The following is a 23,097-nucleotide window of genomic DNA, read 5'->3' as shown; positions in this document are numbered from 1 at the left end:
AAATTTTAGAGCAAATGAACAGATAAAAGCTTACAGCCAAAAGCTCGGTTTTGTGAACCGATTTCAACATCGAAATGGCGATCAAATACACATAATTTCCCATTTTCCATTACTCACTCCTCATTTCGCATCATTTCCATTCTCCGTTCCATGATTAAGTTTTTTACCAGAGCGTCAGTCCGCGAGATTATTCTTGAATTTTAAAGCAGTAAATCTTTTCTTTTTTTTCCTTCTTTATTCCACATTACTTACAAAACGTACGAAACCCTCTTAAGGAGAGCGCTCAAAAACCTCGAGCATGGAGTAGTGATACAATACAAAGAAATAATTTTGATTAAGAAGCCTCTTTTATCCAGATAGATGTTGGCCTGGGTGTTGATAAAACAGTGAATGATATATTTAACATGAGCCGATATTATAAGTATGCGAGATGAAGGCCAAAAGATAAAAAAAAGTATCTTTTATGCAAAGGGGAAAATAGAGTTCTTACTCTACCAACTGACAGCGTTCTTGATAGGCTGATGGTAGCCTAATTCTCTCTTGTTTCGTTCTGAAAGTTGAAATAAGCAGGCAGTTTTCGAAAAATTTAAACTTCTAGTACGAGAGAGAAACTAGCGTCCCCTTTTACCTAGAGAAGTGGAACCAGACCTAGGCACTCGCGCGCTGACTTGATAAATCAGACTTGGAACACAAAATCTTCTTCATTGGCTATCATTAGTAAAAGTCAATTTGCCGTAGAGCAACCAGGAGCAAATTGCAACTCATGGTCATGAAACTTGATAAACACGTCGAAGGTAATCTAAGGTCATCTCACGAAGCCGTATCAGTGGAAAGAGCCATTTTACGGAATCAATATTTTTAGTTTAAAAACATAAAAGCGACAACCATCCAACACCGGGAGTGAAATGTGAAAGAAAAGCAATCTAACACACAAAAAAGGAAGCAGTTAAAACGGCATAGTTTTACTCCTCTTGGTGTAAAATACGCTATTGATGAAGGAAACTCGTATATCACGGACTACTAAACAAACAAATTAAGTAGAATCACTCGCTTTTTGCTAACTCTGTGCAAAAGGCGGTTTTAATATAGTCATGAAAGTCAGAAATCTGCTGGTCTAATTTTCATCTCGGTCCTCTTCAGAAAACGCCTTTCTCTCTTTCTCTCTTTCTCTCTCCAAGTCACTCCAGGAGCATAGGAAGAGTCATTTCCACGATGATATCTGCCATTCAGGTTAGAACGGGAGCACCTTTTATACCACCAGGCTCCGTGAAAATACTCTGCACAGTTTCCGAACGGATACTCATCATTATCTTGATCAGGAGTGCTCCATGGCCGATCACGATGATAAGAGAGAGAATCACCAGCAGATCCTGATGGATTAAATCGTGTCATATAGTTACGCATAACATGATGACATTCAAGTCGACAGAATTGCATAAAATCTACAATGCAGTGTAACAATATAAGTATTAAATGAAAATACGAAGTTTGACTGCATGAAACCATTTGAAAATGTTCTTGTGTTTGGTTATAAAAATATGTGGAATGAGATGCTAATCAAACATTGATGGACCGTTAATTGAGAACGATCCGTGTGCGGGAAGGGTTCTGACGCGTCTAGCTAAAGCAACGGTTTTTGTTTCACTTGCCTGATCACCTTTCCCTTTGTCTATGAGGATGTTCATAGTCTGTTGGCGAATGCCTCCAAATTAATCAATGTATAATATGCACTCTCCCTAATTGTATTTGGGTGATTTTGAAGTATTTTATCTTTTTCTTCATCGAGAGCTGCTAATTCCAAACAGGTTACTGACACACTGATTATGACACTGCCCCTCTCCCCAGTTTTACCTGAATAGAAACCGAGCATTAGCCTGTACTTGTCTTTCTCACTCATAACACCAAATACATTATACTCAGCATAAGTTGTATTCCCTTTAAAGTCTTCCAAATCCACACGCAGCATGCTGTTGTTATCTGAGGTCAGGCGGTGAATCTTGTCCAATCCTAACCAAAACTCACCATAAACGTCACCAAAGCCATGTCTGTAGTCGCTCCAGTTATGGTAGAAACCAACCGAGCCGTCCAGTCTCCTCTGGAACACAGTCCATCCTCCACCAGCTGTTGTTTGGTCACAGAATACCTCAAAGGCATTCATGTTATCAGGTTTGATGGTATAAATACCGTCGGTTGATTTACCCGCTGATTTGTAGATTTCAGCACAGTTCTTGAAAGCTATAAAGACAGGGGGAAATTTGAATGTCACTTAATTTTCAGATTTTACTCGACCAGTTTAAACAGAGACACCATTCGAGCGTCAAATTCAATGGTTCTTATAAGTGCATTCTCGTTATTTTGCTTTCGACAAAGAAAGAACGGCTCTCGACATATTAGGCTTTATTTTACAACAACCTTTTTACTTTCAGCATATAGAGCAGCATTTGATTAAAAAAATTGCGATAAATTTGCCGTATATGGTATTTGCGAGGGGACATCATTGACCTTTCCCCTTTTCAGACATTATTGAACAATATTTTATAAAATTGTATGGTACGACGACAAATTCATAATTCAGCGTGGGAAAACCAACAGTGAGATATCCTATATAATGAATTGAGACTACTTCAAGATTTTTCATCCAAGATTTTTCATTGTATCTGAATCAATTCAAAATTTTTGACAAATTTACGTATGAAATATTCCTAACAATTGATTCAGTCGTTGAGGGAAATTATCTCTTTTCAAATATAACCAGCCTCTTCGATAATATAACTCAATGCTGACATTTTCCGCCTCGGAGTTAACTCGTCAACACTGAAACATTAAAATGAAACATCTCGATTGTCTGACATGGTACCTGAACTGTTATCGATGGTACCTGTCTTGAAGTTTCCATTAAAAGTGTCATCAACCCTTCAAATAAATTTCCTTCTCAAACTGATCATCTCAGTAAAAAAGCGCGTAAAGATTAAACTAAATACTATAAATACCTTTGCGACTTGATTACTACGAGAACAAAAAGATTTATTTCAAAGAAACAATTTTTGGAGTAAGTGACACCTGTGATGAAAGTCGATTCTTTTAGGTTGGCATTATGTCCTTCAATTAAATAATAGGTATCTCAGAATAATGAAGAAAGATGAAGTAAATTTAGCACATACCCCTTCCCACAAAACGTGTGTAGTAAAACCGGGCAGAGTCTGGTTGGAAGTTCTCAGGTCTTGCCTCTTTGGTCCGATTATTCAGTTCACAGGAATTTTCTCCTATCACGTAATTGAAACTTTGGCAGGTTATTTCTCTCTTGCAACTCATATCACACTCATAGATGTCTGTTACGTAGAACTTCTTGAAGACAAATCCTTGCAGAGCCATTCCACTTATGCTACTTGCTTGTCTGCATTGTTTACTTGCAGATATGATGTCTATCAAGACGCCAGTATAGAAGAGCCAAGCAGCTTTCCACGACATGAATCAATCACTGAACTGTATAAAGGCAAATACAAGTAAGGATAGAAGTAGTGATTGTAGTGGCTGTAGTAATGGTAGTAGAAATAGCAGCAGCAGCAGCAGCAGCAATGGCAGAAGTAGTAGGAGTAGTAATAATAGAAGTTCAAGAGAATATTGATATCCTCTTGTAGAGGCATTAATAGTAGTTGTAGAAGTAATAGTTAATAGTATTAGTAGTGTTAGTATCTCCAAAAGTCTTATTTGAACAACTAAGAAAAAAATAGAACAAGAAAGATGAGCTCGGTAAAGCTCGGTTCTGGACTCCGATGCTCCCCGATGCTTCACTACTGAGCCACAAGGACTCTATATGGTGAGCGAGGCCCATTACGAAGTTCATGTGTCTTTGTCCCACGCTCGTGACAAGACGAAAAACCTCTTTCCCTATTTCTTTAACGAACTCAAAAGTCTAATTTGAACTGCTAAAAACAATCGATCTTATGGTGGAGTGCAGTACAATTAAACCCTACTGCGCTCCTTTATACAAAAACAGACAAAGTACTTTGAAATTCTAAATCTAATCCTTTGCGAAATTGTGGATCATCGGTATGGTTTACTTCAGTACAAAAATGAAATGGTTAGTCATCTTGCAAATAACTCTATGTGTTTCATTAGACGATATCATGGTAGTTAACATTCAACATTACTCAATTTTATCTTAGTTGGACTGGTCCCAAGCATTCCGTGACTTTTGGATGGCATTTGAGAACTTTAAGCTAAAAAAAAAATTCAAATTTGAAAAGCTTGGTCTAAGACTTCAAAGGGATATCTCTTACCTTCTAAACTACATAGTGTTTTTCGTTCTTGGAGATGTTCTTGTGAAAACTATTTGGTGTTGTGCTTTCCTATATAGAATTGTTTGAACTTCTGTAACTACAACTTAGGTATCTTACAGTCGATAACACTTGAATGAACACCCTACTTACACAATCTAAATGGCTAACACCCATATAATCTAAATTTAGATCAGTGGGTTCAAGCCGTCTCAAATGATCATCTAAGTCTTCCCAGTAGCTCATTAAATATGCATAAACATTTCGACCAATCAACTCCCTTCACTTCGGATTCGTAGGGGGGAAACCTTTACCGATTGGAATAGTTACGAACTCGCTAGCTTTTCTTGGTTTGGAAGTTCAGGTATTATCGGCTTTGTCGTGCACTTTTGGCGCTTCTTCGTTACTATGACCGACAAGGATACAAGTAGAGCTCGCAAAAGAACATACAATAAAATAAGCGATGTACAAAGGTCAAACTACAAGAATATTATGACGGCGGCATGAAAACATGCGGTTCTGATAATACGGAAAAAATTGGAGTGGCAGCCGAGGAAACTGGGCTGACTATTGATCAAGTAAAGGTAAGATATTTTTTAGTTGGACTGAAACACTACCATGTTTCATGTATGTGGAATACCCCGCCACTTATTTGCATCTCGTTGAATAATAATAGCGATCATTATGGTGAGTGCTTCTTTCTTCAAAGCTCACCGACATATGTAAATGATGTAGCGGTATATTGTCCTATAGAATTAATTCCCTTACTCTGTGTGCTGCATAAACGAATCTTTTTAAAGGATTGATTCTTAAACAGAATTTCATCCGTCATATACCGAGGTCAAGGAAGTTAACTGTACGATTGTACTATTCATAATGAGGCCTTGTGGTAATTATTTCCCTCGTTAATATTAAAGTAGGCTTACTTTTTTTTTTGAAAATAATTGCTTTATGCAGTTTTATGCTCGAAAATACGCTTGCAGTGTGCAGTATAATCAATGATCAAGAATATGCCGGTAAAAGAAGATATGTGTTTACTCATCCGTTATTATAAATTTAAGAATATATATTGTGTTACCATTACAAATATTGAGAGCTAACCGCAAGCAACCTTAGTTAAAAGTGGGCTAACCCGAGTGCTCTGTAGGCCAACAGAAGAGCTAGTTAGGCCAACCTGAGTACTCTGAGGCTAACCAGAGTACAAGTTTGGCTAATTGGAGCTGAAAAGTAGGCTAACCAAAGTGTTAATAATAGGTAACCCATAGCTAACGATCGAATCCTGGTTCGAAGTTTAAGTATCCTCAATCTAGAGCTGTTGAATGTTATAATCACATCATCCATTCGACATACATGTACATACCAAGAAGATCTACCTTTATTGATTTGTTGCCAGCCAATCATTCTGTACTGGGTTGAAAATTTGCTCTGTATACAAGCTCAGAGTTTCTGTGAGTTCCCTGTGAGTTTCTGTGGGTTCCCTGTGTTGCTTGTCTGAATTTAAAAACCTACGGTTATTATTATTTTGTCTTTATTTCTCCACCTTGTTGTTGTTGTCAGAATTTTGGTGAACAAGATCTTAATTTTTTCATACTTTCATATATATGCCACAGCTACTTTTTGGACCATGTCCCCTGTAGGAATTTACCCTGGCTGGGCCTCTATAGGGCCAGCCAGTGAAAGAGAGCAAAAAGGGAAGGGTTTCTATTGTAGCTTAAGGCATTTTGAAATACTTTATTTTAATGTGGTACATTTATATAGAAATGGATTGGAAATGCCAGACAAAAGGAAAAGATAAATTCTGGAGTACAAGCAGCTCCAAAGCCAATTAAGATCCCAACTGGTTCACGTGGCTCACACTCCTACAACATGTTCTGTTCAGAGTATTTCAAGTCAGGTGAGAACCCTGATAATGTTTTCAAACACTAAGGACAGATTATTTACATGCATTATAACTATTATAGACCATGGCTAAAATATAGGGTAACATTAGAGGTGTACAGTCCTGGGGCATGGGTGTGCAAATCCCCCCCCCCCCCCAGTTTAAAAAATTTTCAAAGTCCAAAGGTGCCCATACGCCTATGGGTATCATTAATAAACCTCTACTAGTCTATTATTTCTAAGAAATGAATATTGTGGTTTTCTCTGCTAACTGTGCCTGCTGGACTTTTATTTTATTTTGGTGCCAGGATACCAGATTTAAATCAATAATGGACAGTGGCCTTGTTAAACTGTGTCTAACCCCCAGGGGGGGTACTTGCAGGGGTGGGGGTCTGACAGAGCTCTATATTGCGACCCAAAAGGGTTTTCATCCTCAGCTACTTTTAACCTTTGACACCATAATAGAGTTGTTGATTAATTTATTTTCATTTTTAGTTGATGCAATATCTTTGATTGCCAAGGAAACTGAAAATCATGCAGTGACATTGTAATAATCAAACCAATTGAATTGATATTCAGTGGAAATGAAAGCTTTAATTTTTTTTTGCTAGATGAGTGCAAGAAATTGTCCTTGGCTCAAAAGAATGAAGAAGCTGCCAAGAAATGGCGTGACATGACATCTGCAGAAAAAGATGCGTTCAAAGGAAAAGCAGAAAGTTTAAAGGCCCCTGATGTTTCAGAGCTTAGTGAGGCTCAAAAATCTAAATTGATATCAGTTCACAGAAAAAATCTTCTAAATGAGGTAAAGGTTTCAATCACTTTATGAAATAATCTCCAGCCAAGCTCAATTCCAATTAGGTAGCATAAACCATGCCAATTCAGAATAACTTATAACTTTATTAAAAGTGGATGAGTAATTTCTAATTATCGTACTCTGTGGGAACTAATGCAACATGCAGATGTTTGTGTCCTTTTGAGTAATCCTCATGCCACATTTACTTTTTCATCTGCTTCAGATCATGTTTCTAGAAGACTTGGGCTGTGAATCTTCTCTGATTTTTCAAGACACTTCAGGCCAAGTGTACAACTTTGGATCAAGTGCAGGTTTCTCTTTCTTATGCCTGAATCCTGACATCAACATCAAATTCCGAGACCACTTTGGTATATATTATTACTTTGAATTAGTAATATTATAAACATTGAAAGTGTTCTATTGATTTGTTGGCATGCAACTGTATTAGCAGATGTTTATATAGCTTATACTATAAAGTGTGTCATCCAATTAACGAGATTATTCATGATTGTAAATAAGGTGAATACATCATCAAAATAGACCTGAAACTACATAGTACCTCTGTATTTATTTATTTAGCTTGCACCAATGAGAGGTACACATACAAAGATGTACAACAGCTATTCAATTCCAAATACAGTAAGTTTAAGAATATACATATTATTCACTATAGTACAGATGTTAACATGTAATTGTTGTCATCATCATCGTCATCATCATCATCATCATCATTATTATTAGCTATGATAATAACAACAAAGCTGATGATGTCGATAACAAAATCCTCAAACCTGATTGGTTCTGAACAGCGAATATTTGATCCTTAATCTGAATACTGTAATAAGAAAACTGTCCAATTTGGCCTGTGTGATTACAGCTGCTTTTAACTGGACAGGTCAAATCTGACAATTGTGCAGCCAATAAAAATCCAGTAGAAAATGCCACTAGCTAATGAAATTGAATTACTTATTCTTACCTTGTGTCTCACATTTTGGCAAAGAAAGTGTCATATGGGACATGTGGAAATGGTCAATAAGACTTACTGTCATACATTTCAGGGGTAATCAGGCTCATTACTTGCCCAATTACTTCCTGAATTGTACTCCACTCAGTGCTATTATCATTACCAATCAATGTTTCTCTTTCTCTTGCACAATAGGCGAAGCAATAAAGAAACCAGGCAGCAGGGTGCCGTATCTACGTGGGGATTTTACAGTAGAAAATCTCCCAGATGGCATTTTCTTTAAGAAACCCTTCCATTATGGCACTAAACAACTCCAGGCCATAATGGAGAAAAAAAGCGAAATTAAATTCGTGATTACCAGTAATGCAAATGTAAACTTGCAAAGCAACAGGGATTTTATTCCCTCTCCAACTCAGCCTGAAACAGTAGTCACTCTTCTGTCCAGGATAGTGGACAGACAATGTGCAGAAAGGGTAGTTAGACTGTCTGACAAGATTAAAGAACAAGATGTGGAGGTTGTGGAGTTGAGACTTGACCAGGAAGAGAGACTAAGATTAAATGAATATAGTTTTTATTTTGAAGATGATGCATGGCTTGCTGTTGGTGCTAATATTCAACACTCCACAGAAGCACAAGGGCTTATTGTCCCAGTGTTTACTGAGTCAGAAGATGAGAAATTCTGGCTTTTCTATACTATCCAGAATCCATCAAAACTAGTCAAAGCTTCATTTACTTACAAGATAAAAGGGTATTGGCTTGACTTACAAGGCCAATCCAACTACAAATTACTGAACAATCATCAGGATTATGTTACTATTGCCAACTTGATCAAAAATGGACCCTATGGACCATTATATTTTTTGCAGGGGATGGAAATTTCAGATGACCAGTATTTTAATATACCTGAAGTATTTAACAATGCAATATTTGCTGCCTTAAGAAGTAGCACATTTATTTAAAATTTAACAATATGTACTTTTCAATTTAATATACCTTTTCTAAGAACCTATTGGAAAGCCAATTTTATTGCCAGCTGACATACAGAGAATCCTAAATTGTAGTTCTTAAATTGTTACTATTATTAAACTATAGATAATGATTAGCCTAGAAGTTTGTTTGCTAATTTGTTGATCATTTTCAGTGGTCCAAGTGGTGTGTCTAAAAATGAATACAAAATCCAGTATAAAGCACTTTTATTACCCATTACAATAGGTTACATGCATGTCATACTTTCTAACAAAGACCACTTGTAGAAGCTTGATTGTACAAAGAAAACCAGAAACATTACATTTTGCCATTTTTGTGTACTAATGATAAGTACTTTTCAGAATATTTGCCAATATTGTGTACTTTTGGTAGGTGGTAATCAAAGCGTCGTCCAACCCAGGTACATCCCTGTAGTGGACAACATCTAATGGGCGTCTTGGTTTTGCTGAAAATATAGGAAAAATGCAATGTGTCAAAATGAGCATGAATTGAAAAAAGTCAAGAATGCTGTGTACAGTAGAGAAAACACTCATCTATGTAACTACAATGAACACAATCCTCTAAAAAAAAGAACTTAACAATAAGAAATGTAATAAATTACCTATTTTCCTGATTTCTTTTGGCCTTTCCCTGATTCTTTTCACTCTAGCTCCTCAACTTCACTCTTACTCAGCTTATGTGCATGTTTCAAATGGTTGGAAAGATTATTGTATTCTTTCTGGCAAATCTGGAAATAAAATTATAGAAAAATAGATATGTGAATATTTCATTTTGGATCATCATGACTGCTTAGCTTGTTATTGCAAAATGACAGCTAGTTGAGATCATCACTAGATAGGCCAAGCATCAGCATATGACCCGCAAATATCTCTCTACAAAGAATGATCTATTCATATGTAACATTGTTTTGTGCAAATAACATTCCAGATGCCCATACACAGCTGTGCTCATAAATATTCCAGCAATGCTGCAGATTGTTTCCCAGAGTTTTCAGAGTCATTTGACCCACCCTTATCAGAAAAGAATAGAACATCTAACCAGTATATGCAGAAGAAGAACATTTTTTTCAGTTATTTTAATACCCTGGTGAGTTTTTTAGCCTGGGTTTCCAACATGAAATTTCCCACATGCACTGTAGTCTAGCCTATACTCCACCAACTGCGCCAACTGTACTGGATGGTGGTTGGATAAGGGTGGTGAGATATTATGGGATACAATTCTAAAAAACCGTCTTAGGCTGAAAGAGCAGGTGAAAATTAGTCAAAAGAAAATTAAAATAGGCTGGGTTGGAATATAGGAATAATGCTTAACAGGTTTCTAAACGGACATAGTTCGACGCTACTCTGGTTTGCAGATTTAATGAATTCAACTGAAGAAGTTACGATTCATAGACCCAACGTTTCTACACTCCTGTCTAGTGCCTTCATCAGGGGTGATCTAAACGCTGCAACAAGAGGTCCTTTTATATGATCACTAATTAGGTTTCTAAACTTCAGAGATTTAAAATTATTTGTTTGGAAATGTGAAGTCATGGTGCTGGAGAAAATGGCACACTCTCCACTCAGTGACTTTACATTAGGCCTTTTATGTTTCTTAACATTAAGAAGGGGGTCATGTGAAGGCTAACTAGCTGCAAAGGGGCCAATGATCCAAAAGAAGGAGAAACAGTTATGCAATCGTAAAACACATGCAAGAATGCACCAGGATAAAATAATGATAGGACTAATTTATCACAAAATATCATGATATATTAGTGTCTTGCAGATCAGTTACTCATGCCTTACCCATGCTAGTCTGCCTTTCGCTTTGGTAAATTGATCTGCACATTGTTTTGCTCACCTTTGTCCAATAATTTTAAAAAGTATTTTCTTATCGTATGAACAAATGGGCCAATATCAACATCTTAAAGGTAGTTCTAGATGTCATTCTCACACCACTGTACAGACTCCACCACCTCCAGGGTTTGAATCCTTTTGAGTACCAAGATGGGTGTCTTTTGTTTACATTTATAAATCATAGTGCTACATTCATTCTATATAGGTGTAGATTATATGTAGGAGCCTATTACTTTATGAACCAGATAGTGGAGTTGACGTAAAATTTTATATTTCATGCTTCATACAATGGCAAGCTTAGCTCATCCTCTCTCAGTTAATTGGCATTTTCTCAATGCACCTTTCAACATAAAGCCCAAGAAGAAGAGGGGTGTCTGGCTAGCCATGGAAATTTGACTATGAGGGCAGTCCCCAAGGTAGGTATTTTGATTTTTTGTAATGTCCCCGGGGTGCATGGGGAATTTTGGCACTTCGTTATAAATGACCACACTCACTTACCCCAGTGTAGGGATTTTGATATTTTTTACCAATTTCGGTGTCCAGACTGGGGTGGCATATTTGAAAATTATTTGGACAGAAAATATCAAAATCCCCAAACCTTGCTTAACCCCTCCTCCTGACCCCGTCTAGTGCATAACATTGAAAGCTGCATACTCACACTGCAGGGATATTTATAAAGTTTTTTCCTCAGTCGTTTCTTCCGCTGTGGTGGCTTTGGCGGGTTATGATCATTCAAATGACTTAAAATGCTTTCGGCCTCGTTGGACATCTTCATCTTTATCAATTCCATTGACATTCCTGTACGAATTGAGGTTGTCGACTCCACGTTTCGGATCTCATGGAAATGGCAAACAAGGTCTTCCATTATACCGAGAAAATGGCTTCTTTGCGTTAATCCAATATCCTTTGCCACTTTCTTTTCTTGGCGAATTTGAACAACAAGATCACTTGGGTCGTATCCGTTTTCAAAATGGAAATACATTTCAAAGGGCGTAAAGAGCAGCTTAAGTTCGTGACCTCGCTCCCTGTGGCTTGTCTGGGGGTCTGGTTCCTAGTCCATTGATGTTAGAGGTAAACTGCTCTAGCATTCCTCAGCCTTCGATCCGAATCTTTCAGTTCGGAAATGTAGTTTACAGATATGCCACGCACAACACGTTTTGCGTTTTTTTTTCCCAGTTGCAATGGATTAAAAATCGCAGTGTCTCAGTGTCTCAGTGCGTCACCATCCCGTCTCTTTTTCCTCGCCTCCCCCTTCTCCCGCCTCCCACGTCTCACACCTTAACTTCCCCCCCCCCCCCGACCCTACCTAGACAAAATGTTTCTACGTTTGGTACTTTGATCGACGGAAAAACATGGCTTCTCCTCGATGTAATGGAGAAGTTTCATATCATCATGGCGCAAGGACATCAGCATTGACTGTGCTAATTTCGTTAAAAGAATTTAGAAAAACTTCACATGGTTAGCCAACCCACAGTAAATAGCTGTTATGATATCTTTTGGCTGTTATAATATCTTTTGGCAGAAACATGAATTCACCTTCAAAAATAATCTTTAAAAATATCCGTCCGTACACACAATTGTAAACACTGATGAGGAATACGGTAGTTTAATGCTATAACGAAATCATGTGCTAAACCTGACTACTGGACTATCTAGAAAAGGACAAAAAAAAAGACCTTTAGAACAATTTTAGGAAGAAACTAGTCGATAAAACTATTACTTAACATTAATTTCGTCAGGATAATGATATTTTAAGAAATATTTTAGTATCATCGAGGTTGGACGACGATCGACGTCGCGTGTGACTTGTGGTTCATTTGCTACTTGACGTACAGTGACAGTACAACACAACTTAACGAATAAAGCGAAGATCTAGAGTTAGCAATTAAATGCGTTAAACCACTGCGCAATATGCAGGACACTTTTGCAGAGTAGCACTGACTGCCTGTTTACCATTTCAACAACACAATCCGTTAAATCGCCTGAAATAATTACAACTTATAACTTTTTCTCAGTAATTCCAGCACGTGCTAATTCCGTTACGGGTGTGTCAATTTCGTTATGGCCTCACGAAGGACGTATACTGATATATTTTTTACTTGATATCATACAAAACAGAAATTTGAAATTATGTGGCTCATATTCACTATTTCATGGATGCCACCAAGATATATATTGCCTAAACACTTTCAAGACAGATTTGTTAGGAACATGTATATATATATGCTCAGTTAATGTGACTGCGTTCATAAGAGGCACTGTATAGTAAGGTTACACAATGAGATCCATTGCCATCTAAGAATGAAAGGTGGTACATGGGTATATCTGCATGGCCATTTTTGTTGGACGGGTGATGGTTAAGCATGCAACGCTCAAAAAGCGTCACCTCAGTTCAGTAAGGATGGTCCGAATTGACAATGTACAGAAGAACAACGACCAAATTCAGTATTTGGCTTATCAATTAGAGTATTCAAACCTAAGTTATAAAGTGCCTTATATGTGCGATAATTATAATACGGAGTTTATAACGATATTCGAGGCACCCACCCCATACTTGCTAATATCTATTTATCTATCATTCCTTTTGGTACAGATGGACAAAGATGACTAATGTTTTTGTTCGACAATGGTGGACCTCTCAAAATTGATAACGGTGCCTCATGGTCCGACATCTGTTCCACGCCTACAATTGTACCTCCAGTGAACTCCAATCCATACAAACATGATTTTCAATAATATCAGAATACAGAGTTTGTATGGGAGTCTAATAAAACGGAGTTTTGACTAGGTGGGTTAGTAGAGCTGTCCACTTACGAGTGTCCGTTGAGGGAGCTTCGGCACCGATCAGCATATAAAATACGCCGTCTACACATGCTACGTATAATCCTAATAACGTAAAAACTGCTAAAAATCACCACCGAGATGAAATTTGCCATCGGTGAGAATTTATTAAAACATAGTGTGATGATTGGCCAGTCAGTATAATCCTACACAATGTATTGATATTTGTTGGGTTTTCCGAGATGTTTACCCGCTATTGGCGCGCGCACATAAACAAAACAGAGGCTGTTTCTGTATGGCTTTGGCAAGCGCCAGAGACAAAATGAGTTTTATTCATTATCAGATAATTCGCTGTCTGATGTCAGTTCCAACACAAAGGCCTCATCGTCCACAACTTCCTCCATCATCGATTCGTCTGATTTCTCGTCATCTAGAGGATAGTCGATACCACTCAAATTAGCATAGGTTTTTGCTACCTCAGCATGACCAATAGGTTTAGGGGAATCCAAGATACCACCCCATAAAAGCAGCAGCGAGGAAATGTGATTACAATGAATCATCCGTTTCTTTTTAAGACAAGCTATCACTCCTGCATTAAGAGGGTTATCAGTGTAAGGCAGATACGCATCCACTGATTCGTCTATAAGCCTGATTTCGTTTTGGAGAAAAGAGACAAGGCGATTCATTTCCTCCTTCAACAGTTCAAGCTCTTCCTGACACCTGTTGTGTAAGCAGAAAAGGTCAATTATCTGCCTCCTAACAAGAGCAGGAACGGTGTCCCCTTCCTCTTGGACTTCAGAGTAAATGCTGCTCTTAGGATCCTTAGCATCGTCATAAAGAATTTGGGGTACATCATTGGGAAGATACCCATTTATTTGGGACAAAGTTTTGTGAATGGACTTGACGACTTTGTCGATCTGCTTTGCGAGCTTTATGGCAATTGCTTGGCCATCTGAAAATTAAAAAGTTCATAATAACTAAAAACGCAATTCAGTGGCAGTTTTACGGATTAGACGGAAAAATGTAAATGTGTAAGACTTGAGAACTGGGAAAATTTAGCCCTCATACCCCTACTCAAATAATCCCAGTACAATGCCTAGAGTCGCAGTTAAAAACAAAGGGCATACGCAGCAACATAACGACGGAATTACTGCAGACCATGATCACCAAAATACACCTGCTACTAAATATTTTACATAGCAGTTTCTTCAGTTTATTACCAGCATATTTTCGCTTCAATTCCACCAAGAAACATCTTTCGGATGCCATGCAATGTAAACTCAACAAGAGTTCGCTCTTTCTCTTCTCGTAGAGACGTGACTTAACGGTTACAAACACACGAGACAGATCGGACCATCTTTCTCTGATGTGATGCTTCTTTTCCATGGCTACTATGGCCTTCTCGTTCCTATGTACAATAAATGTAAGTTAGAGAGATTTATTATTTGTTTTTAATTTCGGCACCCTTAATTCCCTGTCTGCAGAACCTGATTATTCCAGTCGTTGCTGCAAGGAAGGAATTTGCATATTTATGACTTACCGTTTGATTTTCTTTTCAACATCTTTTACTTTCCCTTGATCTTCATCTTGTACACAGCTCAATTCATTTCTGAAAAAAAATTTTAAATGGGTGGAGATACGTACACAATATTTTCAGTTTAATACTTAGTAATTATATTTGCTAAGGTGGAAAGAAAGAGGAGTACGAATACTATATTTATATTATTGTGAAAACAGGTTTTTGCCTTCACAAATAAACGGACGGACGGGGGACAACCCGATAAACTTCTTCTGGGAAAAGGCTTTCCTGGGGGCACTCGCTGGTTGCGGGAAGGCCGGAATCTATTACGGCTGTTGACTATCCTCGAGACAATGACTAACAACGACAAAGTTGGCTCCAAAGTGGATTTATTAAATACCGCTGAGCTGACTGGTTTTTTACCTGACTTGACCAGACTGGGTTTGACCGAAGAAAGCTCTACAGAACAGCTCTATTTAAGCCGAGGTCACAAAGGATCAGGTAATGCCATGAATCAACTAAAGGATCAGTTTCACGTAGTCCACTACAACGATTGGTTAGGTAGGAATTTCGCCTTTTACAAGTTTAATCGCTTTCGAAAAGCTCGGGTACTCGCTAATGTAAGTCATGAATAATTTGGTAGGTGGTACTTCCACACACTATATACCTGAGTTTTTTAGACATGAGGAGCAAGCTGACATATGATTCGTCCCACTGCAGTATTGATCCTGTGACAGATTAATAATATATTAGTGAATACAAAAAAAACTGTTCTCCCTAATGATTGTTAACAAATGCTGAGGAATAAAACTACCGTGTTCTTTTGGTTTCAGTGCTTCAACTTCTTCCTTTTGCCACTCTTGTATCACATCATCATCACAATCTAGTACAGGTAAATACAAGTATAATTCGCAATACTCATATAGCATGCATGTAAGTCATTGTGCTGTTTTTCAATGCAATGAGTAAAAAAAAAAAGGTTTAAAATGTATACCCGGAAGTTTTTCAGTGAGTTCCTTAAGCTTTGCACTGACATCCTGTAGAAGAATTTCTGCCCTTGCAAACTTTGCTTTTAGAGTAAAACCTGTGAACATTAAAAGGAATCAGTTTGATGTGTACTAATAATTAAGACTAGTCAACCTCGAGTTACATCTGTAAATACATTGCACATGTCCATAATGAAAAAATGAAGAATTGCAACTATGACAGAAAACACAGGGTAGATAAAGCTGTCCAGCTAAAGTACTGGTCAATAGTTGATATCCCTTTTACTTTTCAGCAAAACCCACAGAAATGTGAAAGTTATGTGTTCAATAAAGTTAACCATACCAAATTTGTGATACAAATGTTGGGCATAGTGAAGAAGCCCATCAGTCAAAACATCTGTCCTTTTGTGAGCACTAATTTCTTTAGTGACAGAGGAAAACCTTCGCAGAAAGGACCATAACCTTTCCACCCCTTCACCATCTGTCAATCCAGTTCCCTTGATCCTTCTTGGACTGTACTGGATCTACAGACAATCATATTGAAGATAAAACCATTATTGAAGATAAAAGCATTAATATGGCATGGACCTTGCATCAGATATTTAGCAAATACATGTACTAGCCTGCAGTGCAGGCAGATTTTAGCAGTGTGAATGAATATTTCCAACTTGAGTGTTCAAAGCACCATCTTGAATTAGGAAAAAAGTGGAGAGTTGGAGCATGAGACCTCCTCATGCATTGTATTTTCACCCCAACTTTCCAGTAAAACAAACACTCAAAAGATGACAACCACCAAAACCACCTGCACTGCAGGCTATATACTTAAAAATTTAATTTTAATTCTAGGCAAAATTAACCTTGGGTAAAGGCTCACTGGTTAGTGGTCATTTCCAAAGCTGATAGGCTTATGTAGGGTGGCCACTCTTTTATAAGGAACATGTACATGTGCTTAAATATTTCACCTTGCTTGCTTAGCTGACCCTTGTAGATCATTTGCTTTCAATTTTAGAAACTGCTGTCAGATTTCAGATCCCACACTGCTCACCCATTGGTAGGTAAGTATGAGATGTGTATGATTACAACTGTATTTAACCAATGTTGAGGTATTGCCACACATTTCTTCACATTGCCACAAGGCCATTTACTGTTAAACTGATATATACTAACCTGGCATGATGCCTTGTGCCCATAGCAATGGAATATGGGTATGGCAACATCAACACCTTCCAAGAGGCTTTCCTGAGATGAACACTAATAAATATAATCATGTACATGTAAATGAAAATTGTGTCAGTAGTAATAAACTATTCTGAAGTTAAGATGTGATCCTCACAGATATTCATACAATTTAAATGTAAGCAATAATGGGAATTTAACCAAACACAAAGAAGAAAAGAATCTGGCCCCACTGGGATTTGAGCCCATGACATTGTCATTGCAATGCTCTACCCACTGAACTATGAACCCCCATATGTTGGGAGCAAGCCAGTACCCATGAAAGGAAGTGATGAAACAGACAATGGAATTACGTCAGTTGCAAAAATGACATTTTATTTGATTAAGCCAATTGCTCAAAATTCAGTAAATAACTCTGATGATTACATCTTCATTTCCTTTCCACAATTCACATAATTCCAGTCTGTTCCAATAAATTATTTTATTTCATCCCAAATTTAATAGAAAATACTTTGGACAATTCCACATAATTAAATACCACTTTAGATTAACATTTAGCCTCCTGCACATCCATGTTCAAAAAATTTAGTTACCTTCAAATGGCGTGCTAATAGACAAGCAATGTCATACATGATGATTACTCTGTTTCTGGTGCTCTCATTAAGACTTCTAAGCCTCTTAAGCTCATAAACAGAGTATGATATTCTGTAGAGAGGAAAGATTGTTGAAAAGGTGAATCAATAACCAATTTTTTCTTTTATATCTTTTTACACAAAACTAAGACAAATTGAACATATTTCCTATAATATGACATTCAAATTAATAACAAAGTTATATATATATACAATGGTGATGCTAATAGTGTAAAGAATCATAGGATGCACTTGTGTTGTATATACAAGTGTGCCAATTGTCAGCTTGACAAATTCATAATAATGGCTCTATCATGTAACTCTCTAACAGACAATACATATAGGATTGAGCACAACATTAGGTAAAATGTATTTACATACTCCATACCTTTCACCATGCTTTATGTTATGGAATCCTTTGGGAAAGTCATGTCTGCATAATCGCCCAAAGACACCTTTCTCGTCAAAGAGTTTGTTTTTGCCTTTTGATCTTAAGGCTGAAAGAACCTCTCCAGCATGGAACTTACTGCAGTTCTGTGAGAAAAAAAGGGACAAAAACAGAAAATCTTGAATTTAAAGGGCCAAAAGGAAAATCATACAGTTATCAAATTAACATTTATGCCATAATGTATGAGCATTGCATTATCTTAAGTACAGACCTGTTCCATGTCTACTCCAGCTTTGCCATAACTGTTGACAAAATTGTCAACATCATCCTGGTCTGCAAATAGGAGTGTTCCATGTTTGGGTGTTCCTAAATTATGCCCTTTGTCCTTCTTTCTGCACAGTCCAAAGCACCCATCCATGCTTTCAATGAGAACACCATCATCCTGTTCAAAAGAGAGGGGAAAAGAGAAAAATAGATATAAAAAAGAACAGCAACAACAACATAAAATTAATACTGCAGAACTACAGTGCAAGCTACTATTCAGAACAAATTACAATGTATAGTTACCCTTGGACATATAGGACACCAAGCTCCATTGTACAAACTTCCATTGTACTTTGTACAATGCCTGTACTGATACATGAAATACCTTCATGTGAAAACAACAAAATGTCAATCAGGACTTTCTTAAAGAAAGTCAGTAAATGTACATGTACAACAAGAAAGATGTTTTGTAAATTAATGTAAATTGAATCATGACCTTAAAGCAAACAGTCAATGTATCTTTGAATCATATGAACACAAAAGCGACAAAAGCAAAGCATGAGTTTGAGATCTATATTAGCTGGGGGACTAGATAATAAATAAATGAATAAAATAATAATATAAATAAGCACTTGTAAATCATGTGACTACCTCTACTACTACTAATAATAATAATATTAATAATACTAATATAACAAGAACAACAACAATAATAATAGTAAAAATAATATTAATTCTAATATCAATAATACCTTAGAAGACATTGTACATCCACAAATTAGCAGCTCTGATATTCTCAACCTATATGCAAACATACCTGAATTCTTCAAAGCATTCTGAATTAAGGATACTTTAAATTGAGCTCACCTAAAAAAAAAACATACCATTCAACCAGAATCAATCAATTAAAAAAAGTCATGTCATGTCTCAAAAAGACTGTTTGTGAGCAAACCTACATGTGTTGGCTGTAGCTGAGGATTGAGTTCTGTGATCACTTCTGTGATGTTTAGCAGGGACACTTGACAATGAAGAAAGACCTTCTCCACAAACTCCATCAGTTTGAAGCTGAATCCTGTGGTGGGATTTGCTGGTGACCCTGGCCAGAACTGGCATTTCAAGAGTGTGACAGCATGTGGCTCACAATCACACACTTGTACATATTTGAGGTGATGATTTCCTGACATTCATAGAAAAATAAATGAACAACTTAGGAAGTTAAGTAAACAAAATTAAAAAAAACATTACATACAGCTTTAAATACCTCTTACTTTGTTGAGGGCTGTATAGACACCTTATTAACCAAGTGCAAGGGCCATACTAAGAGAATATTGGCCCAAGGTCTTGACAGTACAAACCAAGTGCAGCGAGGTCTGTACAGAAAAGTCCAAGGGCCAATATTCTCCCAGCATGACAGAAAAGATTCTTACAGATAGATGCAAGCCAAGTTTATTGTTTCTCTTTGGCAAGCCATTAAAAAACTTAATTGCATGTGGGATCATTCAGGACATTACCCGGTCCAATACTTAGAAAATATTGGACAGGCAATGGGGCAATCTGATTGTTTGATTTTAGTTACTGGCCCTGACATGTTGAGATAATTTAAATCGTATCATTATCATTAAGATCATTAGCGTTCTTGATTTTAGGCAAGCGGCAGGAAAATGTGAAAAAGGAACAGATAAAATTGAAAAAGAACGCTTCGTTTTTAAACCATTCTAGTATTCTCCAACCACTATAAATGAAATGAACTGACCTGAGGCATCCAGAAGTCTGAACAGCTTTATTGCTGCGGTTCTGCACATATGGCCATAGCTAACAGTTGCCTCGTCTGCATACAAAGGAGAAAATACCCCATCCTATTAAAATAAAGATAAGCATTAGAAGTAGATAAAAGTACAGTTTAACTAGATATGTTTCACTAAAAGTAGCTAGAATACAACTGGCCCCAAAATATTCATACACACCTTCCATTGCTCAAGTACATGAAACTTGTTTCGATTGACATGTAGAGCTCGTGCACATCCAACACAAAAGTACTGGCGAGGGCCACAGTACTCACATCTTGTTGTAGCGATACTCTTTTGACAGTTCACACAGTTCACATTGTCTGGGAGATGCTGTTCTTCAATGTACGAATTCAGCAACTTTTCCCGTACCTTTTCCCAGTTAGCAGAGATACTCAAAACGCGATTTTGCTGTTGAGTTGAGAGTTCCTGCTTATCGAGATCGCCAAGAGGGACATCTTGTTCTACTGGACTGTTGGTGTCCTGACTATTTTCCTCCGTACTCTTATGAGGCTGCTTCCCAAGATCCACTCTCAGCGGAATCGATACGGTGGTTTTCTTTCCATCGCGCCCAATATTCTTCACATCTAAGAAAACGGGCTTTAACCGACGCATTTCGTAGCGATCACCTTGGCTCGTCCACCGAAGAGTGAAGGATCCGATTGGTCGAAATGTTTATGCATATCTAATGAGCTACTGGGAAGACTTAGATGATCATTTAGGACGGCTTGAACCCAATGATCTAAATTTAGATTACTTGGGTGTTAGCCATTTAGATTGTGTAAGTAGGGTGGAATGAAAATCCATTAAAAATAACTTAGCAAGTCTAACTCAAACATAGATGCAAATTATTTGGTCAAAATATTTTCTGCGGATTATGTTTAATAAGCTAGTCATTGAAATTGCTGTGACGTGTTACATTTTCAAAATTATCGCGCACAAGAGAAATTCTAACAAAAAAGTATAGAGGCTTAATTTTTCAGGACTTGTTTTGTCTAACACATTGTGTCACTTTGCCATTTAAAGCGAGTCCGAATCGGAGAGAATGACAATCCAATGTTTTACTAATTTGCTCGATACAAATTATCTTAAACTGCAACAAAGTTTAAAGCGGGTTTTTGCAATCATTGCTGCAATCGGCGCAATCGGTTTTGAGCAAGAAAGGCTTGGTCGAAGACTTCAAAAGGATATCTCTTACCCTCTGAATGACTAAGTGTTTTTCGTTCTTGGTTTTGTTCCTAGGGGGGTATCAATATTGAAAACTTTTTGGCGTCGTGCTTTCCTATATAGAACTGTTTGAATTTCTGTAACAATGGTTCCATAAAAAAACCGCTCTTTTGTGCGCCACAGTCCTTCTTCTTGTCCAGCTGATCTAATTGTTATCAGTCATCAGATAATAGCTTCTGTGTTTAAATCTAAATGACTGATATCATCTTACTACTCCTATGTATCACACAGTCAATGACATACTTGAATGAAAATCCATTAAAAAAACTTAGCAAGTCTAACTCTTAAACATAACTGCAAATTATTTGGTCAAAATCTTTTCTGCGGGACAGGTGAGAAGTTTTAGAACTTCACAATATTGTTCTGTTTTCCTGGGAGATAATTAAGGTGTTATGACCGATTTATGTCTTTCAAATTATAAATTAATGAAAATATGAATTTTTAGAACTACACGATGTGTCGCATTTTCCTCCCAAGTCAGCTCTGGTGTTATGTATATGATTATGGTTTTTCAATTTACAAATTATCTTGCAAAAGATGCTTTCCACAAAATTACTCGATAAGTTAGATGGAAGAAACAGTATTGTACAAAAAGCACACTGTGCTATCGCAAACTTTAGAATAATTTTTGCCTAAAGATTTTGAGCGGCTTTTTGCGGTATTGTAAGATGCTATTTCGGTTACGCTGAATATTGAAGCCAGAAAACTTTTTTTTTTTCCAGGGGAGCACATTCTAGGCCTCTTCTCCACCGTGGATAAATCGATGCACCTGTGATGTGTCCGAGCCAGAATTCTCAAAAAAAAAAAACAGACTGCGAAAGCTCAAATTTGCGTTTAATAAGCTAGTCATTGAAATTGCTGTGACGTGTTACATTTTCAAAATTATGGCGCACGAGAGAAAATTCTAACAAAAAAGTATGGAGGCGTAATTTTTTCAGGACTTGTTTTGCTTAACACATTGTGTCACTTTGCCATTTAAAGCGAGTCCGAATCGGAGAGCATGACACTCCGATGTTTTACTAATTTGCTCAATACAAACTATCTTAAACTGCAACAAAGCTTAAAACGGGTTTCTGCAATCATTTCTGCAATCAGCGCAATCGGTTTTGAGCAAGAAAGGCTTGGTCGAAGACTTCACAAGGAAATATCTTACCTTCTGAATGACAAAGTGTTTTTCGTTCTTGGTTTTGTTCCTGGGAGGTATCAATAGTGAAAACTTTTTGGTGTCGCGTTTTCCTATATAGAACTGTTTGAATTTCTGTAACTATGGTTCCATAACAAAGCCGCTCTTTGTGCGCTACAGTCCTTCTTCTTGTCTAGCTAATCTAATTGTTATCAGTCATCAGATAATAGCTTCTGTATTTAAATCTAAATGACTGATATCATCTTAGTACTCCAATGTATCTCACAGTCAATGACATACTTGAATGAAAATCTATTAAAAATAACTTAGCATGTCTAACTCTTAAACATAGCTGCAAATTATTGGTCAAAATATTTTCTGCGGGACAGGTGAGAAGTTTCGGAACTTCACAATATTTTTCTGTTTTGCATGGAGATAATTAAGGTATTATGACCGGTTTTATGTCTTTGAGATTAATAATTA

General features: G+C 37.1%; 3 protein-coding genes, 1 long non-coding RNA gene and 1 pseudogene across 7 annotated transcripts; 2 read left to right on the top strand and 3 right to left on the bottom strand.

Moving 5' to 3' along the window:
* Positions 1-215: 215 nt before the first annotated feature.
* Positions 216-22,828, bottom strand: LOC149049155 (ficolin-2-like). Of its 2 annotated transcripts, none has more exons than XM_089202020.1 (4): positions 22,645-22,828; positions 3,162-3,483; positions 1,852-2,235; positions 216-1,370 (listed from the first exon to the last, which is right to left on the bottom strand). In XM_089202020.1, exons 2-4 carry the CDS (start codon positions 3,466-3,468, stop codon positions 1,099-1,101), a joined length of 963 nt encoding a protein of 320 aa, XP_089058146.1. In that variant the 5' UTR covers positions 3,469-3,483; positions 22,645-22,828; the 3' UTR covers positions 216-1,098. The 2 variants fall into 2 exon arrangements, with proteins under 2 accessions (XP_089058146.1, XP_089058147.1); XM_089202021.1 differs by lacking the exon at positions 22,645-22,828 and adding an exon at positions 4,281-4,399.
* LOC149049159 (uncharacterized) lies at positions 4,567-9,651 on the top strand. 2 transcript variants are annotated; one of them, XM_089202015.1, is made up of 6 exons: positions 4,567-4,861; positions 6,036-6,171; positions 6,767-6,957; positions 7,172-7,316; positions 7,528-7,587; positions 8,108-9,651. In XM_089202015.1, exons 1-6 carry the CDS (start codon positions 4,781-4,783, stop codon positions 8,869-8,871), a joined length of 1,377 nt encoding a protein of 458 aa, XP_089058141.1. In that variant the 5' UTR covers positions 4,567-4,780; the 3' UTR covers positions 8,872-9,651. The 2 variants fall into 2 exon arrangements, with proteins under 2 accessions (XP_089058141.1, XP_089058142.1); XM_089202016.1 differs by lacking the exon at positions 4,567-4,861 and adding an exon at positions 5,393-5,531.
* Positions 8,462-11,960, bottom strand: LOC149049158 (uncharacterized). The gene is made up of 3 exons (XM_089202022.1): positions 11,393-11,960; positions 9,501-9,626; positions 8,462-9,344 (listed from the first exon to the last, which is right to left on the bottom strand). Exons 1-2 carry the CDS (start codon positions 11,714-11,716, stop codon positions 9,540-9,542), a joined length of 411 nt encoding a protein of 136 aa, XP_089058148.1. The 5' UTR covers positions 11,717-11,960; the 3' UTR covers positions 8,462-9,344; positions 9,501-9,539.
* Positions 13,804-21,057, bottom strand: LOC149049156 (uncharacterized; annotated as a pseudogene). Its single transcript, XR_016185310.1, has 15 exons — positions 20,445-21,057; positions 20,234-20,336; positions 19,437-19,657; positions 19,298-19,347; positions 18,784-18,865; positions 18,488-18,658; positions 18,217-18,362; positions 17,790-17,901; positions 16,364-16,544; positions 16,029-16,118; positions 15,849-15,917; positions 15,702-15,762; positions 15,056-15,124; positions 14,736-14,923; positions 13,804-14,467 (listed from the first exon to the last, which is right to left on the bottom strand). The product of XR_016185310.1 is annotated as an uncharacterized LOC149049156 (transcript).
* LOC149049157 (uncharacterized) lies at positions 15,256-17,335 on the top strand. The gene is made up of 3 exons (XR_016185313.1): positions 15,256-15,535; positions 15,868-15,926; positions 17,030-17,335. It is a non-coding gene; the product is annotated as an uncharacterized LOC149049157 (long non-coding RNA).
* Positions 22,829-23,097: the final 269 nt, after the last annotated feature.

This window comes from Pocillopora damicornis, chromosome 3 (genome assembly GCF_964200805.1).
Source record: "Pocillopora damicornis chromosome 3, jaPocDami1.2, whole genome shotgun sequence".
Taxonomy (NCBI): domain Eukaryota; kingdom Metazoa; phylum Cnidaria; class Anthozoa; order Scleractinia; family Pocilloporidae; genus Pocillopora; species Pocillopora damicornis.
The sequence above is the reverse complement of the archived record's forward strand: the minus strand, read 5'-3'. Positions and strand labels throughout refer to the sequence as shown.